This window comes from Pseudorca crassidens, chromosome 14 (assembly GCF_039906515.1).
Source record: "Pseudorca crassidens isolate mPseCra1 chromosome 14, mPseCra1.hap1, whole genome shotgun sequence".
Taxonomy (NCBI): Eukaryota; Metazoa; Chordata; class Mammalia; order Artiodactyla; family Delphinidae; genus Pseudorca; species Pseudorca crassidens.
Genome location: NC_090309.1, coordinates 79,166,415 through 79,186,063, shown reverse-complemented (window position 1 = coordinate 79,186,063; position 19,649 = coordinate 79,166,415). Strand labels below are relative to the sequence as shown.

The 19,649-nt window shown below is 48.4% G+C and overlaps 1 protein-coding gene across 1 annotated transcript in view; it reads left to right on the top strand.

Moving 5' to 3' along the window:
* VSNL1 (visinin like 1) overlaps positions 1-18,156 on the top strand; it is a 97,614-nt gene extending 79,458 nt beyond the window's left edge. The window contains exons 3-4 of the mRNA XM_067703661.1: positions 12,483-12,698; positions 17,179-18,156. Of these exons, the coding sequence (XP_067559762.1) occupies positions 12,483-12,698; positions 17,179-17,376 (414 nt within the window). The 3' untranslated portion in view covers positions 17,377-18,156. The remainder of the gene's footprint in view (positions 1-12,482; positions 12,699-17,178) is intronic.
* The last annotated feature ends 1,493 nt before the right edge of the window (positions 18,157-19,649 follow it).

Here is a 19,649-nt window from a genome sequence, read left to right as displayed (position 1 = left end):
TTGCATCCTCAGAGGGCTTCCACGCGTGCCGTCCCCACTGCATCTCACGGCAATTCTATGTGATAGGTATCAAGTAGCATTGCCATGGTTTGTGGATGAGGAAACTGAGACTCAGATGGGTTAACTGACTTATTTAATATCACAGAATGAGACAGAACTTGGTTCACCTCTCACTTCTGCCTCTCGTGAGCCCGAGGTGGGTCCTGCTTTGTCTCAAGGACACCACACTCCTGCAGCCCTGGGGGGGAGATAGAGTATCGGCACCGAACTGAGCCACAGCCAAGGTCCAGGAGGCTGACTGCAGTCCTCAGACTCGGGCTTGGTTGGTACTTCTCCCTCCACAGCGGCACCTGCCCCAGAGCTAGGGGCCCCACCCCCCTGGCCCAGCCTTTCCTGCTGCCTGGAGATGAGGGGATGCTCCCTAGGAGGGGCAGGTGTTTGCCTCCTTTGTCCCTAATAGTGGGTGCCTGCTCCCTGTGGGCCTGTCGTGAGCTGGCCCAGCCTTGATGACAAAGACTGAGGCTCCCGTGATCACAGTGCAAAGCAGCAAGAACACGTGGGGAGGAAGAAGCAGAGGGATGGGTGCGACGGGCAGAGCCTTTCCAGATCCTGGTGCAGGAGACGGATTGCAGCTCCATCTCGGTGCTGAAGGCCAGGCAGACTTGGCAGGTGCAGGAGAGGCAGTGTCTGCAGACCGAGCTGGGTTTGGTCCCAGCCCACCCACCCCACTTAGTGGTATGACCTTATGGCAGTTACGTAACGCAGAACGATGGCCCTCAAGTCCTAAACGTGTTGAAGGACCCGCTGGGGCAGCACATGAAGAGGACCTGCCTAGGGCCTCGCTCCCTGATAGGCTTTCATGAAACGATAACAACTATTCTAGTAGCAGGGCCTGGAAAGGCGGGACTGAGCCAGGCTACCCAGAGGAGGCCTCTAGCTAATTCCAGCAGAGGTGAGGGGAGATGACCTTGGAAGCAGAGTAGCGATATTTCAGGGGTGCAATAGAGAAGACTGTCACCGAGTCCGAGCTCATACTGCTCACTGCACCACAGGCCAACTCATCGAGAGACGAGTTGTTGGACAAGGAATAGTGACTTTATTCGGAAAGCCAGCAGACCGAGAAGGTGCTGGACTAGTGTCCCAAAGACTCACTTTGCTCCGTGTGGATGCTTAGTTTCCTTTCTAGAACAAAGAAGGGAAGGTGAGGAAGTAAAGTAAAAAAGGTGGTAAGTTGTTGCAAATATTTCCTGGTTGCAGCCAGACCAGACTCTAGAGGGGATGCGTTAATTTCTTCTTTCCTGCATCCAATCACAGGTGGGCCTGGTCAGGATGTTTCCTGTGAGCTTAAACAAAGGTATTTTAGCTTAAAGCTCAGGCAAGGGAGGCAGGGTTCCTGGAGGTGGGCCGTTCTGTTACTTTAAGCCATAGGCAACATCCCTTTAATGATTAACTTGAAACAAAAGCAATAGAATAGAAATGTTAAAGTAAAAGAAACAGACCCAGTGTGGAGCCAGATTTGTTCTTCCCTATGATCACTCCACCCTTGGGGAGGGGATTCTGTTGGTGGGTTCCTAAGCCAGACAATATAGCCTTCTGACATTTGAGAACAAAGGAAAACAGAATTGACCTGAGTGAGGACATTGGAAAAGGGGCTGTGTCTTGTGAGGGATTGATTGGACGGCAGACCTCTCCACGACAGTGAGCAGCAGAGAGGTCTTCTGTCCTTTGATGCCATCATGAGCCCTATTTCAGGCAGACTAACGGGCAGAAACCTATTCTGAGGTCCCAGGGCTGCCCAGCATCAGCTGGGAGCTGGAGAGAGACCGTCCTCCTTGGCGGTCTTGCAGCCACTCCCTCCTGACACCACCACGTCAGCCGTCACAGTGGGGCAAGGCCATGCTTGTGAAAACTCCCCCAACCTGAAGGTTGGGCAGAGAACTTCTAGGGGACCTGCATCCTCCGTCAAATTGAGGTAGGCACCAGTGACACTGGGAGAGCGGATGGATTCATGGGAAATGTTACAATGTTTTCTCGGAACTTAGTACAACTTCTAGAAGGATGAACTATACGCAGCAAGATGGTGCAGAGGGATGGAGTGGGGGATGGAAGCACAGTGTTTTGAGGCCATTTCTTAATGCAGCCACCTGTGCTGCACTGCGGGTGGAGGGCCTGGGGGTACAGACGCATATTCAGCATGAGGTGTCTGGGGTCATTCACCATCTCTTAAGGAAACAAACCTTTTAATATTCAAACTGGATAGATTATTGCAAAGATGGAAACGTGGGGCTTTGGTTCACTATCTGTAAGGAAAACCTCTGCTGTGGCTTTGGAACAGGCAGGTTAATTTGTGAAAATTCTCCTATTGCCTCCCTGGGGAGAGACACAAGTACAGGAGCATTTCCTGGGGTTTTCCTCTCCTGCACATTTGTCAGTTCCGAGTAAGGATGTGGAATACAGGGGGATACAGTGTAGGCTTGTGTAATCCCAGAAAGTTTCAGACTCTGAGACCTTTCCTAAACTATGATGAAGAGCAATGAATTATCAGTCGCCTGAATATTAGGTGGGGGAAGGGGACCACACACACTGAATTTTTGTTAAGTTTCAAACTCATAAGATCATCTCCATTACTCTTGTTTGTGGCTCTATACACTTGTATCGTAGTGTAATTTTATACTTATGTAGTTGATTGATTAGTGTCTATTTCCCCCCCATCCTTAACATTCTTTGCATTTTTTTCTATTTTATTCAGCACCTAACACAGTGCTTGACACATAGTAACTGCTCAATAAAAGTTTGTTGAGTTAAAAGAATGAATGAATCATGAAAAAGATCCCTCAGTGGCATTTTAGTAATTTCCATGTAGTACATCATCCCGCCAGGAGGTGGCCACAAATACACACAGCCAAGGATTTCAAGCATTAGAGGCGATGGAAGCTGAGAATTACATAATGCAGCAAATTTGTTTCATCAGACGTGAACTTAGGTTTATTTCCTCAGCTAATACTTGATTAATAGAAACAGAAAGATGTAGCAGAAATGACCAGACAGATCTGCGTTCAAATCCTGCCTCTCCCATAGCCAGCCAGGCACCATGAGCAAAAGCCTTGACCTTTCAAGCTTGTTTCCTTGTCCACAACAAGGAACTTACGATGGCAAGTTTTGTTATAAGGATTAAATGAAATAGCACACGTTAGAAGTATTAGAAGTGAGTTCATTCCAGTGCTGCGTGAAAATCATGAAAGTATTCCAACAAATGACGAGGCCGACGAACATTTTTCACTTTCTACCTTCTGTTTTGTGTTCAGTGGTCCTTCAGCGTCCATGGGTATTGGTTCCAGGACCTCCACCAATACCAAAATCTCAGATGCTCAAATCCCTTATATAAACTGGCCTAGTACAGTCAGCCCTCCATAGCTACGGGTTCCACATCCACGGATCAAATTTCATATTTCAATCTGCAATGGGTTGAATCCACAGATGTGGATACACTGAGCCAACTCCGTAGAGCATGAACAGTTCTTACTACTCCTCTGCAAAATGGCAACAGATTGACACAGTGGGAGGAGAACTTAAGAGTTTGCTGGACCTTTCTGAGTCCACGTTTCCTTGACCATGAAATGGAGCTGCGGATAACTGCTTGGCAGGAATATTGTGAAAGCTAATGACATAGCATAGATCATACTAGTCAATACAGAAGCCCCCTTGCCACGATTGCTTATTGAAAGTATGAATAATATGTAGGGACTTCCTTGTGGTCCAGTGGTTAAGACTCTGTGCTTCCACTGCAGGGGTTGCAGGTTCGATCCCTGGTTGGGGAACTAAGATTCTGCACGCTGTGCAGTGCGGCCAAAAATAAATAAATTAATTAGTTTTTTAAAAAAGAAAGTGATACGTAAGTTAAATGACATTAAAATATTCAGCTCTTCAGGTACTCTAGTAACATTTCAGGGGTTACTTCCCCACTGTCCTCAATGCTCTGTCTTTTTTTCTATTTTATGCCCGGCACCTGACACAGTGGTTGACACGTATGGCCAGTGGCTGTCATTTTGGACAGTGTGGCTTATAGAATATTGCCATCATTGCAAGAAGTTCTATTGAACAGAGCTGGCTAGGTTATAACAAATGTCCACTTGGCGGTAACAGTTTTTAGCAGCAGTGTTTGGTCGCCTGGTTACCTTCCAGCTGACACCGACAAGGTAGTAGGCAGCACCTGCTGTTTGCAGGACCTGTGCTATGTGTTGTGAATACAACGGTGAGCAAATAGGTTTGTGTTCCAGGGATTCACAGTTCAATAATAGATACTAAATAAATAATCCCTTAAATAAATAGGTACGACAGATGGTGTTAAACGTCTGTCCTAAAAACCTGCTTCTCTGTTACTAAGTAAAAGAAAAGGCAACCAAACCATCATCCCCTTGGGTTGCCTTGAGGATTTTAGGAGATGCTGAAGGTGTAACTGATCACAAGACTATGCAGCACTTCCTTAGGAAGGACTGTTGCCGAGTCCAAGGTCATACTGCTCGCCACACAACAGGCCAGCAAATCTAGGGATGAGTTGTTAAGGCAAGGAATAGTGACTTAATTTGGAAAGCCAGCAGATGGAGAACATGGCGGACTGGCATCCCAAAGAGCCATCTTCCCCAAGTTAGAACTCAGCCTTCTTTTATACTAAAAGGAGAGGGGTGTGGTTGGTTGTCCCAAACTTCTTGGTGTCAGAATCCTTTGTTTTGGCAGCTGTTCAGGTAGGTCAGGTCAGGTCGTAATGTTCCTGAAAACTTCCAAGAAGACAAATGTTATTCTCTGTTCTGCAACTTTTTATCTTTATATGAATGGAAAAATGTTACACCCTTAAAGGTCAGAGCCTTGAGAAGGGGCCGTTCTGTATATTTCAGGCTATAGGCAACATTCTTAACTTTTAGCAAAAGCAATAGAATACAAAAGTTAAAAGTAAAAGAAACAGATCCAATATGGAGTCAGATTTGTTCTTCCCTATTATAGGACAGCCTCATAAAGAAATGAGTTCACTCCTTCATTCACCAAGTAATTATTGAGTACCTGCTGTGTGTGGATTAGGCAGGGAACAAAATAGCATAGCAGCCAGGGCTCTCTGTTCTCATGGAGAAAGACAATGAATACGTAATTAAAATATGTTGTATGGTAGTCAGCTTTTTGGAGAAAAATAAAGCAGTGAAGGGGGATAGAGAATTCTGGGGATGGGAGAGTTGACACTGTAATGAGGACTTTTAAACTATGTTTCATTACCGTTCAGCTGTAGTGAAAACCGTTCTCTTCCCTCACAGGAGCATGAATGCGTTTAGTTACAGCATTCCCATTTCACAGATGAAACTGAGCTGCTAAAAGAAGTGACACCACAACAAATACAAAGACACAATGACAAACACAAGACCACAGACCCTGTACTCATCGGGAATTTCTGGAGCTTCTCCCTGAGAGGCTCCAGGCAAAGAGCTGTGGGGCAGCAGAGATGAGCCAACTGCCTCTGTTCACACAGAACTCACAGGCCAGGAGGGACACAGGCAGGACCAGAACTTACTATGGTCTAAGGCAGAGGGTTTGGAAACATTCATCTAGAAATAAGTGATACACAAACCAAGCAGAGGGAGAGATTCCGTCCAGCCACGAAGGTTGCATGGAGTTGGAGCATTTGAGCTGGACGTAAAGCAAAGGTGGGATTTCTTTCTTTTTTTTTTTTTTTTTAAATCCTACAGCTTGGCTTGGGTTGTTATTCTTTTTAAATTTATCTATTTATTTGTTTATGGCTGTGTTGGGTCTTCGTTTCTGTGCGAGGGCTTTCTCTAGTTGTGGCAAGTGGGGGCCACTCTTCATCGCGGTGCGCGGGCCTCTCACTGTCGCGGCCTCTTTTGTTGCGGAGCACAGGCTCCAGACGCGCAGGCTCAGCAGTTGTGGCTCACGGGCCTAGTTGCTCTGTGGCATGTGGGATCCTCCCAGACCAGGGCTCGAACCCGTGTCCCCTGCATTAGCAGGCAGATTCTCAACCACTGCGCCACCAGGGAAGCCCGCAAAGGTGGGATTTCTTGATGGGCCAAGGTGAGATGGGTGAGAGAGGGAAGGCTTATGAAGTATGACAGCAAAGAGCAGGTTTGGTGACACCTGGGAAGATAGCTGAGGCTCAGGGGCGTAAAGCAGAGGAACAAAACAAGAGAGACATGCCTGCAGGTTGGGGCAGTCACGAAGCGCCACACATACAGCAGGTGAGAAGTTTGAATTCAGCGTCTGCCGAAAGAGCCTCCAAGGGCTGAGCTCAAAAGCAGAGGGAAGCGGGACGTGCAATGTTGAAGGCACGTACCATCGGGTCAGGTATGGAAGCCCTTGAATGGCAAGCAAAGGAGCTTGCACTTGATTCCACTGAGGGTTCACGTGAAGAGAAATGACACAATCAGAGCCACACTGCAGGAAGGTCAGTGTGGCCTGGGTATCGGACCTGGAGGAGACCAGAGGCGGGAGGAGTTGGGAGACTGTGGTCAGAATCAACGGGGGGCGTGCGGGCTCTGGCCGAGGCAGAAGGGAGAGCAGGGCTTACCTCTGTGGATCCTCCCACTGGAAAGTGGGCGGGAAGAGGGGATGTGGAGAGAAGCAGAGGAAGTCTCGAGCCGCTGGGCCCTTGCTGCAGGGGGCTCACTGAATGAGAGATGAAGGAGGCGGTCCATGGGAACTCTGAGGCCACTTTCCTCAGCGGGGCCAGAGTGGGCGCAGGGAGCTTGCCCGTGACCCAGCTCTGCAGGCAGACGACCCCCACCGTCGGGCTGTGCCCACCTGACTGGGTTCTGCTGAGAGTCTGAGTGGAGGGTCCTGGAAACCTCTCCCTCCACCCCCTCCAGGAAGAGGAGGCAGGGGTGCAGCCCTGCTTTGCCCCAGCTCCCCACAACTAATGGCAGGTACACCTGGCAGCCCTCATTTCCAGGCATCCTGGGGAGGGGGAGTCACCAGGAAAGAAACATGTGCAGCCCAGAAGAATTATCTCAGAAACTTCTAGAAGTCAGTCCAGGGAATGCCATGGGACAAGGGCACCCTTGTCCTGCTTGTCAGCCAGCAGGAGGAGGCCGGCATGCATACCGGCCCTCTGCCACGCCAGACCTCCCCTGCAAATCTGCTGAGAAGCCCTGTCCCTAGAGCCCAACTAGAAAGCCTCGTTCCACTTCCTGTCTCGAGATGGGGCAGCAGGGCTGTGGGTTCCTTGTTCTCTACTAGTCTTGGCCCGAATGTGGGCTTGAGCACGGCAGAACCAGGAGACCTCACGGGGGTGGCCTTTTCTCAACTCCTTTGTCCTCGTTTCCAAGGCTCTCATCTTCGGAGGAATCTTCCACTGCAGGCTTTGCCGGTTTTCTGCAAGCAAAGGCTCTTTCACTTGGTTAACAAAGATTGTGCAGAGAACACGGAGTTGAGCGAAGCAAGGAATGTATGGTCCAGCAGAGGAAAGCCGCATGTACAAAGATAACTCGGATGCAAGGAGAGAGGTGTTGACATCAGGCTGCGTTTGCAGAGAAGGGCCCCGCAGGAGGTGGCATCCGGGCTTCACTTCAGATGATGGGGAGGAGATAGAACTGAGCAGTAGGCGAGGGTCCGACAGGCAAAGGGCACCATGTGGGCAAAGACAGAGACAGGAAAGCACAGGGCACTTATGATCCGCGGGTAATTCCATCTGCCTTCCACAAACAGGCGATCCTGCCCCAGTTAGAAACAGGGCAGGGGGACTTCCCTGGTGGTCCAGTGGTTAAGAATCCGCCTTCCAATGCAGGGGACGCCGGTTCGATCCCTGGTCGGGGAACTAAGATCCCACATGCCGCGGGGCAACTAAGCCGGCGCAACTAAGTCACAACTAGAGAGCCCACATGCTGCAATGAAAGTTCGCGCATGCTGCAGTGAAGATCCCACATGCTGCAATGAAAGATCCCTCATGCTGCAATGGAGATCCCGCGTGCCACAACTAAGACCTGACACAGCCAAATAAATAAATAAATATTTTTAAAAAAGAAAAGAAAGAAAATGCCTATACTTAGGCAGAATTTGGAAAAGAAAAAAAAAGAAACAGGACAGGCCCCTAAAATTCACTTGTGAGTTGGTTTTCAGCACCAGGGTGACATTTTCCTACGGACATCATGCTACACCTTGTAGCTGGGTCCTGGTCCCACCCGAGGCCAGCAGCCTCTAGAACCCGTTCCCTCAGAGCGTAACCAGAGCACAGGATTGTGTCTGTGGTAGGACGGGGACACAGGGTCTCACCAGCAGGGCCAAAATTCACCCGGGACGGAGGGTCTACTTTCTGACCCCACCTTCTGCTATTAGGCTCTGAGCCCCCCAAGTGTCAGAGCAAAAGAGCTGTGGGCTGCACAGGGGCAAGGACAGGACCTGAGAAAGCAGGCTGTAGGGAGTCCTGGGAAGACTGCCTCCAGGGCACTGGCCCAGCCACCCATCACCCCCAGCCAGGGAGCCTGGGGGACTGGCCAGCTCCCTGACACCCCCAGAATTAAGCCTAGGGCTCTGCTGGCCAGAACCTGGAGCAGACGCTGCTCCACTCCCAAACCCTGCCCTTCAAAGAGGAGCCTTCTCTTGGACACCCTCAGGAGGACAGGCTGCCCCACAGGTGTCAAACCCCAAAGGATTTCTCCAGGAACCATAACACACAGCTTCTGGGGTCAGAAGGGTTCCTGGCTTGGGGCCTGGATTCACATCAGCGGGCATTAATTGACCATTTGCAGCTGCTTCCCAGATGAAGATTTCTTTTCCTTTTAATGGAAATGTAGGATACACTTGATATAACATTTTTGACCAAAAGTAGAGAAACTCTGTGTGTGTGTATACATAGGCATAAAAGAGAGGCTGGAAATATTTTGAAGACTAGCTATGTTAGATTATCTAATATAGTTTCTGAAAATTTTCATAACTAAATTAATTTTCTTTCAAATAAGTTGCTATGGGCTGAATGTGTGTCCCCAAAATCCATATGTTGAAACTTAATACCCAAAATGATGGTATTAGGAGGTAGGGCCTTTGGGAGGTGCTTAGAATCATGAGGGTGGAGCCCTCATGAATGAGATTAGTGCCCTTATAAAAGAAACCCCACAGAGTGCCCTTGCCCCTTCCACCATGTGAGGACACAGCAAGAAGCCGACAGTCTGCAAGGAAGAAGAGGGCCCTCACCAGTACCCGACCATGCTGGCACCCTGATCTTGGACTTCTACCCTCCAGAACTATAAGAAATAAATGTCTGTTGTTTATTAGCTACCCAGTCTATGATAGTTTTTTATAGCAGCCTGAACTACAAAGATGTAAGTGAAATATATATAATTATATATATTAAAAATTTTCAACCTCACCATTCTTTTTTTCTATTATATTAAAAGGTTTAGATTATTAAGACCACCAAAAATTATTTCCACACCAATATTTAATGCAGGAGCTGAAGCAAAATACATTGAATTTTAAAAATAAAACAAAACACCCCGCAAGCAACAATACCCCCAAAATTCTTGTACTTCTCAGGCACTATTTTCCTCCAAGAGAAGTGAATATGAGTTCAAGACCCTGATTTCTTCCTACAGAGATTGAAGGGAGTAAGGCTTCATTTTTCTGTGATGATCCGTCCAGAGTTGAATTATTTCATCAAAAGAAGGATCATTCCCCTGATTAGAAAAACTTAAAGTACTCGGAACATGATAGGATGAATTTTTAAAGGAAATAACCCCTCCAGGTATCTGAGGGCTCTGGATCACACACTCAGTTCTTCCAAAGTAAACATGTTGGCTATAAAAGTCAGTAAATAGACCTTCGGCAAGGCATAATGTAACTTTTGTAGCTCAAAATTTACAATCGATTTTTTTCTCAAGGCCTTCCTGATCTAAATTAATTTTTAATATACTGACCTAAGGTGCCCAGTTATTTTTAGATAAAACTGTCAGATAGCCCTTAACTTAAAAGTCTGCTGTGAGGTAGGAGATGGGTAAAGGATTACATGGCCAGACACCTACATGGATGGAGAAAAATTATACCCAGTGGCCTCATGTCATTGCGTGTAGAAAGGCTGATGGATAAACATCCCTGAGGAGACTTGGGAATCCACCAGGGGACTCACTCTGCTCTGTTCTTGGGCTATTTCACAGGTACCGGCTCTGCCCAAGACCACTGAACGTGAAGCAGGGGACACAGCAGCAAACAGCACACCCCTAGAGAGAGGTGAAGACCACTCGCGCGCAGGGCACATATGATATTGAGAGAGAATAAGAAATACATATTTGGTCTTACCCCGCCCCCCCCCAGGTTCCTGACACAGAAGCTTCTAAGACTCTTGGAATCTCTGGAGTGATAAGTGTCTTTTGTATGTTAATGAGATAACTGGTGGCTGGAGGACCCCTAGCTTCAGGACTGGGGCAGGGTTGGGAGGGGGTCTGGTCCCAGAAAGACGACGGCAGATTAGAGAATTGGAACTTTGAGCTCCAGCCCCGACCTCCGGGGAGGAGAAAGGGTCTGGAGATTGAGTTCAATGACCAATGGCCAATGATTGAATCAATTATGCCTACATAATGAAACTGCAATAAAAACCCTCAAACTACGGGGCTGGGGGAGCTTCCAGGCTGGTGAACGCATCCAAGGGCTGGGAGGGCGGTGCAACCAGAGAGGGCACGGAAGCTCCACACACCCTCATGCCCACACCTTGCTCTATGCATCTCCTCCGTTGGGTTGTAACCTTATGACAAACTGGTAGTAGTAACTAAAGTGCCTTCCTGAATTTAGTAGTAAATAAGGAGTCGTTCTAGCCAATTATCCAATCTGAGGAGGGGCTGTGGGAATCCTCCAACTTCGTAGCAGGCCTCTCAGAGGAACAGGTGGCAACCTGGGACTTGTGACTGCTGTTGAAGGTGGGCGCAGTCTTGTGGGACTGAACCCTTACCCTCTGGGGTCTGCCGTAACTCCAGCAGGGTCAGAATTGAATTGAACTGTAGGACACCCAACTGGTGTCCGGCCAGTTGGAAAATTGGTTGTTGTGGGGGAAAAAAATAAAACAAACCTAAAAACCCACACACATTTGGTGTCCTGAGAGTTACGAGGAAAGGACAGTTCAGAGTACGTGAAGCCTGTAGTCACAGAATAAGTTCTTTGATTAGAAGAGACTGTCAGACTTTTACTTTCTGAGATTAATAAAATGATTCATGCAGTTTCAAGCCACTAAGTTCTGGGGTGGTTTCTCCCGCAGCAACAGCAGGCAGAACAGATCCTGGCATCTGGAAGTGGGAGCTACTGAAATACAAGCCGACGTCAGCTCCTCCCCGGAACACTTGCCTTGTCCTTGGCCCGCCTGTATTGGCTCCTGACGTGAAATGTTTATTTTGCTTCTGGAGGGAAATTTTCTGTTGTCCGGTGTGCTTCTCAATGTAGGAGGAGTGGGCAGCCGAGCTCAGCAAGCCCCAGGTCAGGATGTACAGCGAGAACGAGGACACAGCCCAGAGGGGGCACGATGCTGGCCGTCTGTGTGTGGCCAGCCAGGCCCGCTTAGCAAGTGGCAACACCTACGCAGGAACAGAAGCACCAGTGGCACCCTCAGGAATCTGCTTTGGATTTTGTATTTGCGGGATTTATTCGTCCAAAAACAATACACACCTTCTCTGCTTTAAAACACCACGTGGTGTGCTTTGGTTTGGTTTTGGGGATGGGGTGAGGGTTATTCTCTGGTTTCCTGTGCTCCACCTGGAAAATGTCCTTTAGCTTTGCTGGGGCAGAAGGTCAGGTATCAGACCGGGATCCCTGCTGTGTGTCACCGGCCCAGATGCACGTCTAGGGCCGGGGCCACGGCCTCGGGCTCTGTGTTCTCACCACCTGTGGGGTCTGTCCCCCACTCCCCTTCCTGTGCCCATCCTCGGTCTCCTACAGTTCCCCATCGGCTCTGAGAAGTCACCTCTTTATGCCTCTCAGAAATAAGCCCAGTCATGTTCTATTTTTAGTGGCTCTTAAATGATCTGCCAAAAAAAAAAAGTGCCTGTAAGAAGGAGGCAAACCCCGGACCCTCACCCAGGGAGACCGTTGAGGGCTGGGGACGGGGGAGCTGCTGGCCGGAGGTCGGGGTCATGTCGCTCGGGCCCCGCGCACGGTGGACCTGGATTGTCACACCCGGAGGCACGTGGAAATCCAGGTAGCACCACCCCCTGCGGGAGAGAAGTCGGCTCCGAAGCCGCAGATGTGGAATCCTAGCGGCCCCAATCCAAGCCCCGCCAACCCAGAAGTGTCCCCAGCCTCACCCACAGGACAGAGCGAGGGGCCTGGGAGTGAGGACATCCGGGGCAGATGGCCTCCCTGGGCCAGCCCTTGGCCTTGAGCGCTGGGCCAAACCCTGTCCGGGCGGCTGGGAGAGCCTGGGCGGTGAGCAGAAAGCCAGCGAGCGGTGGTCTTTGACTCGGGAGCCTGTGATTCGTCCCCTCCCGACACCTGACCTTGGGTGTTTTGCTCTGTAGTTCTTCCCGTATGGAGACGCCTCCAAGTTCGCCCAGCACGCCTTCCGAACCTTCGACAAGAACGGAGACGGCACCATCGATTTCCGAGAGTTCATCTGCGCCCTGTCCATCACCTCCAGGGGCAGCTTTGAGCAGAAGCTGAACTGGGCCTTCAACATGTACGACCTGGATGGCGACGGCAAGATCACCCGCGTGGAGATGCTGGAGATCATTGAGGTGAGGCAGCGGCCCCTGGGGTGTGGTCAGGACCGGGGCTGCTGTGGGCACGGCAGGCAGACCCCTGGGAAGAGGCTCCCTGGGGCACAGCCCTACGGCAGCTCCCTTCCACCCCCCATCCAGGAGCCCTGCCAGGCCTTGACTTCTCCGTCCCTGTTCCCTTGCTCCGTCGAGGCGCTGGGAAATGTCACAGGTCCAAGCTGCTGGGTCCTGGCTGTCAATCGCCATTTCAGCCATGCTCACAGTGTGACATCTCCCATAAACGTAAGCCTAGTGGGTGCAAAGGATGGTATCAGGACTCAGTTTCTCCAGCCCTTGTGTTAGCTCTGCCCTTCTGGACGCTGCCCTCTGACTCAGACCAGCTCCCTCCAGTGCCCATTCCTCAACGGCACAAGATCCTGCCCGCAGCCCCCAGGTTCCCATCATTCCATGGGAACAGGCATCTTTCTCAGTTGCCTGTGCAGACGTCCCAGGACCCCCTGCCCACTGCCCTGACCTTAATCTTCCACACTCCTCCCTACACACCGTGCTCGAGATGCCTGGGCTTTCCTGGTTTTCCCAGAACACAGCCTCACGTGAGGGCCTTGATGTCCTCTCTCTCTGCCCAGGGCCCTTCCCCGGGCCTCTCACTCCACTCAGGGTTGTGCCCTCATCTCACCTCCCGGCAGGCCTTCCTCCCTGCGTTCCCCTCCCCGAAGAGTGCCCGTGCCCCACCCCAGGGCCATCTAACCTCTTACCATCATGATTTTTTGTCACAGCGTTTATCACCGCCCCAAATAACCTCACATGGTAGAACGCAAGCACTGTCAAGAGAGGACTCTCCTCACTCGCTGCTGTATCCCTAGAACCTAGAACAGTCCTGGAGCCTGGTGGGCACTCAATTACTGATGAATGAATCAGTGCCTTTTCACTGACTGACTGTCTTAGCGTGTGTGTCCACCTCTGCACCGACCAGTGTGACCCAAGGGGGGAAATGCACCACTTGCCGCAGGCCAAAGCCAAGTGTCCCATCCTGGAGCTGGTGTGAGGCCCCGTCCAGACCACAGAGCTGAGATTGGGGAGGGTGGATCCCCACATGAAAACTGGGGGCTGATGGGAAGAAACAGTAGCCAAAACCCAAGTGACCAAATCCCCAGATGACCACCATGCTGCACTCACTCTCCTTCCCTGGGGTGGCTCCCTAGCACAGTTCGCTCCTCCTGTGGCCTCTGGAGCCTTGCCTTCCACTTACCCACCCTCCCTTGGCATCTTTAGTCCCTTTTCTCCCTTTGGTACCCACTTACCTTCCCAAGTCAACTGGAAAACCCAGCAGCAGCAAGGGTCAGGCCTGGCGTTGCTGCTTTCCCGACTACAGGGCTTCGAGGGCACCAGAGCCTCAGTGTCCTCGTGAAAAAATAAAGGTAATAAAACCCACGCCCCAAGTCTGTGGTCACGATTCAGCACGTGGCACACTTCCTCTCATGTAGGAAATGCTCAGTAACTGGCAGTTAGCGCTCGAGGCTCTGTCTCCCTTGGAAATACCATCCGCCTCAACTCTCAGCTTCTTTCCTTCTAATCAGCCGTGTCACCTTCATGTTCCCTCTGCGTGTGGCTCCCCTTCTCCACCTCCGGTATTTTCACCAACTTCTGGCCTCTAGGTTCCTTTTTGCTGAGCTATGTTTCCAGAACCAAGGTATCAATAACTGATACAGTCTTTACAGCATCTCTGCGCTTCAGAAGCTACTCATTCATTTGATCAAAAGGCTTACAGAGCAGGTCCTCTGTGTCAGGCACAGGCACACAGATCTCTGACAGCTGGTCCGGCCAACGTCTGTTTGCCTGCACGTCTTCTCTGGCCTCACCGTCCATCCAGGGCCCCTCACTCTTGCACACGCACAGCTGGCCACTTTTGCTTCTACCATGCTTTTCCCCTGGAATGTCCTTCAGGGCTCTGGGCCCATCCAAATCCTCTCACACTTCAAGGTCTAGGTTATCTTGCCACGTCCAAGAAGTCTTCTTGGCCCACTTCACCCCAGAGTTGCCCACCACCCTCTAGGCCCCTGTAGCCTGTAGTCAGCTTTTCTGCAGGTGCCAACCTCCTGCAAGGTGGAGGGGAGACAGACATGAAGAGACACAAGTGCCCACCCTGGAGGAGCTCACTGACCCAAGGGCCTGTGTCCACACAGACAATGACAGCAGAGTGAGGCAGGTGCTGTGATGGGGGAGGGTCAGTGCGAGGAGAGACCAACAAGGGCCACGTAACCCCAATGAAGGACAGTGCATCTGCCCTGGAGTGTTGGGCACAGGCCTAATGGGTCCGCAAGTTTTGGTTGAATAAGAGAGTACCTGAGACAGTTATTTCTTCCTGGGAAAGCACCTGTGATAACACATCCTTTTTTCGGAGAAGACAGTGCTACATGTTTCGTTGCATGCCGGAGCACCCCATGAAGCACATGCGCCTACAGGGATTCCTTACATTTGTCAGGGAACACGTTCATATTTAGTTCTGACCCTGACATGCCCTTGGCCTAGGTTGGTGTGAAGTGTGAGTCTGCATCTGGCACGTCATTTCCTGGTTGTCATGTTCATGATCCCAATGCAGGGCTGCATCTTGGAGACGATAAATGAGAACTTGCCATGTTCAGAGCTGTTAGATGTGGTCCAGGGTGGACTTTGTGGGTTTACATTTCTTTTTGCCGTGTCTTCATCAATGGTGCATTTGTCGTGCTAACAGCCTTTCTACCCATTGCTCCTTTAAGCCCTTTTCATTTCACCCTTCAGAGGACAGAGTGAGAGTAGCAGCTTGCATGCGGATGACCCATCTGTCTCTTTTTTAAAGTCCAGGCATGTCTGCTTTTCCCTCACATACCACTCAGGCTTCTAGGTTAATCAGGACCCCCTCTACCAATTGTCCCTCAAATGAAATTTCAATAGTCTGATTCTTTCTTTTTTTTTTTTTTTTGGGTGGCACCATGCTGCACGCGGGATCTTAGTTCCCCAACCAGGGATCAAATCTGTGCCCCCTACATTGGGAGCACAGAGTCTTAACCATTGGACCACCAGGGAAGTCCTAATAGTCTGCTTCTTTTAAAGTCAAACGTCCTAGATATTTTTCTACCATAAATCAACACACTCTAATTACAAAAACGAGCAAACAAAATATATTTTATCTCAATAGACATCTTACTTGTTCAATGAAACTCTTGTTATGGTTTACTCTTTCTAACTGGCATTCTTTAAAACTTTATTGAGTTATAATTAACAGGCCATAACTTCACCCATTTTAGCTTTACAATTCAGTGATTTTTAGTAAACTTACCGAAGTATGCAGCCATCAGCGTAATCCAATTTTAGAACATTTTAATTCTCTCAATAAGGCCCCTCACGCCTGTTGGTGCCCCCAGACTCTGGAAACTGCCCTTCTACTTTGTCTCCATGGATTTGTCTTTCCGGACATTTTCATATAAATGGAATCGTACAATATATGTTTGGCCTTTTATATCTGGCTTTTTTTTTTTTTTGAGGTTTATCTATGTTATAGCATGTATCAGTATTTCATTCCTTTTTGTTGCTAAAATATTCAGTTTTACAGATATGTCATATTTTGTTTATCTGTTTAGCAGTTGATGAGCATTTGTGCTGTTTTCACTTTTGGGCCATTATTTAAAAAGCTGCTATGAATATTTCCCTGCAAGTCTTTGTGGAGATGAGCATTTATTTTTTTAAGGCACTTTCCTAAGAAAGAAACTCATTTCTACATTTAATTCCCATTTTGAGAATTAATTGTGCACAATTAATTGAACTGGAAAATGGAATCTTCCTACTCTGTTCTTTGACTTATGAACAGAGTCCCTGATTCACAGATCCCCCTAAACTAACTTCTTTCAGGGCTAAATTTTACTGGTCCACCTTGCTTGCTTTCTTAAAAGCTTGTAAATTGGGACCACACTTCACCTTTTCCTAAATCTCCAAGGAGTAGAGCTTGTTGCCTCTCATCTGACCTCAAACTCAGAATGTTTAAAACTGAGCTCGGGGCTTCCCTGGTGGCGCAGTGGTTGAGAGTCCGCCTGCCGATGCAGGGGACACGGGTTCGTGCCCCGGTCCGGGAAGATCCCACATGCCGCGGAGCGGCTGGGCCCGTGAGCCATGGCCGCTGAGCCTGCGCGTCTGGAGCCCGTGCTCCGCAATGGGAGAGGCCACCGCAGTGAGAGGCCCGCGTACCGCAAAAAAACACACAAAAACTGAGCTCATCATTTTCCTTCCTGAACCTGTTCCTAATCCATTATTCTTGATCTCACCACTACCCTTCATAATCACTTCCTCCAGTCAGAAACCTGGGAATCACATGAAATTCTTCTCTGTCCAGTTGGTCATGAGACTCACACAGGTTTGATTACACCACTATCTTACTTAAAACCATTTAAGGAGTCCTTTGAAGTAAATTTAGATTCTTTACCCTATCATAGGAGAACTTTATGGTCTGTTTTCCTGTTTTCCCAAGGCTATCTATAAAATGGTGGGCACCGTGATCATGATGAAAATGAATGAGGATGGGCTCACGCCTGAGCAGCGAGTAGACAAGATTTTCAGCAAGATGGATAAGAACAAAGACGACCAGATTACACTGGATGAATTCAAAGAAGCTGCAAAGAGCGACCCTTCCATCGTATTACTTCTGCAGTGCGACATTCAGAAATGAGCAGAAATAACACTATGGACTGCACAAAAGTCTCAATGTTCCATTCAGTCTGCAGCTATTAACACACACACACACACATACACACACACACACACAAATATTGCTTGGACTGCCTATAAATGGACTTGCTTCTTGTGTTTGAAACACTTGTGTGCATGAGAATGTCATTTGCTAATGAATTTTAAAAGCATATATTATAAAACAAACAACCTGCCACAATGTGATATGTGTGATATCATTTCATTAAAAGAAAAACCTTCCTCCTCCAAAGCCTGGGCAGAATTGTGCTGCAAAGAGTTGTATGATTTCTTGTTCATGTTTTGCTAATGCTCGTGTCTCCTTGATTACATAATGTTAGTAGCACTGAAACCCTCACGGTAATGTAACTGAATTATAAGCTGTGTCACCATTCTCCTGTAAAATAGCACTGGACAGGCACACAGAGGGGCCCTTGACTCCTCTGTGTGGTCCACACACAAAAGCTTGTATTATCAGTGAATATAAATGTACGAAATTTGCATGCCGTTTAGGTTTGCCTTAATTCTTACCTCATTTGCATCCTATCAATCTGGAAAGAGCTGTGTTGGAATTAATGCAGTATAAAACTTAAAAACACTGCTAAATGACTCATTAATTAAATCTATCTATATATACATATACTCAAAGATATTATTTATTGAAAGTAAAAAAAAAAGATGTATGTGTATTGATTTTGCTTGAATTTTCAAAGGCTTCCAAAGAGGTGGCAATAGATGTCCCAAATAAATTTATAACATTTGACTTTTTCCCTCAGTTCTTATCTCAGAATTTTAAATTTGAAACAGATGTTCATAATTGTCAAGGGTCAATAGCAACAACTTACTAAATTTACCTTTGAACACACAACTTGGGAATTCAAAGACTTAGCAACTTCCCAATGCTTCATCCTGGCCCTCAAAAGAGGGACAGTTAATACGGCGTGTAAAGTTTAAATAAAACATAAAACTTATTCTCAAAAAATGCTCACTATATGACAGTAAGTGTTTTCTCAGTGTGACTGTGGTGCTTACCACGCGCTATGTTTTACACAACTATGTGGAGGACACATTTAGCTGACTGAGAAGCATCCTCCGAAAGGCTGTCTTTCCAAATCAAAAGTGTACTCGTTTTAACGGTGGAACAAAATCCTGACCCTTTTAAGCTGGAGGAAGGAAGGCAGAGAGATTCCATCAAGAAGTCTAAAGGCGGGCCTGCGTTTTCAGAACAAGCCTGAATGAGACCGTTTCTTTCTACAGTGCTGTCCAGTAGAACTTTCTAGGATGATGGAAACATCTGTACCTACACTGGCTACATGTGAACTTTGAGCACTTCCAGTTCAGCTAGTGTGACCGAGGGACTGCATTTTTCATTTTATCTTAATTAATTTAAATTTAATTTGCCACGTGTAGCCAGTAGTTATTGTATCAGACAGTACAGTGCTAAATTATTTACTTTTTATGGAGCGCCTTTTTTTCTAAATACTCCTCCTTTGTCTGTCTTAGGAGCATTAGATGAGACCACAGACCAGGGCCTGATGATTCCATTCATCCATTCAGCAAGAAACTGGGAGCCAGCAAACCTCCCCACAAACATTCAGGGCAACGACAGTACCCGAAACCCCGACAGAAACAAACTTCCGTCCCCAGAGAGAACAGTCCCAAGTGCTAATAGAATGTCCTGGTGCCGTTAACCCCTGTGCTTGGTGAGTCCAAAGTAGAGGCAGGGAGAGACGTTCTGTGCCTCCCAATATGCTCTCCCCTGGCTGAGGGCGGGGTGGGTTGAGGAGCTGGGGAGACTCCCTGGAAAGGCACTTGGTTAAGTCAAGCTACAGGCGATGAATTCATAGCAGATTTTCACTGATCACCCTCTGTGCACCCAACACTATTCGTATGGGAGGAGACAGACAATAAACGATAAACACACACACACACACACACAAATATCTAACTGTAAGAACTATGAAGAAAAGCATAGCAAATAAAGAAGGAGGGAGAGTGATGGGATGCAGCAGTGGCCACTTCCTATAGGCTGGTTAGGTGACACTAATGGAAGACCCAAGTGAAGGAAATGAGCCACATGGGTACTTGGGGCACTTATGGAAAACAAACCCTTCAGCAGACTCACCGGTAAATAAGTAAATAAAATGTAGAAATTGGGCCAGCAAACAAACATCTTCTTTTGTGCTTGTTTTAATTCTCTCTGCTCCGCTAGTGTCGACTGGGGCAGAGTCCTGACAGCAGTCCAGCAGTATTGGT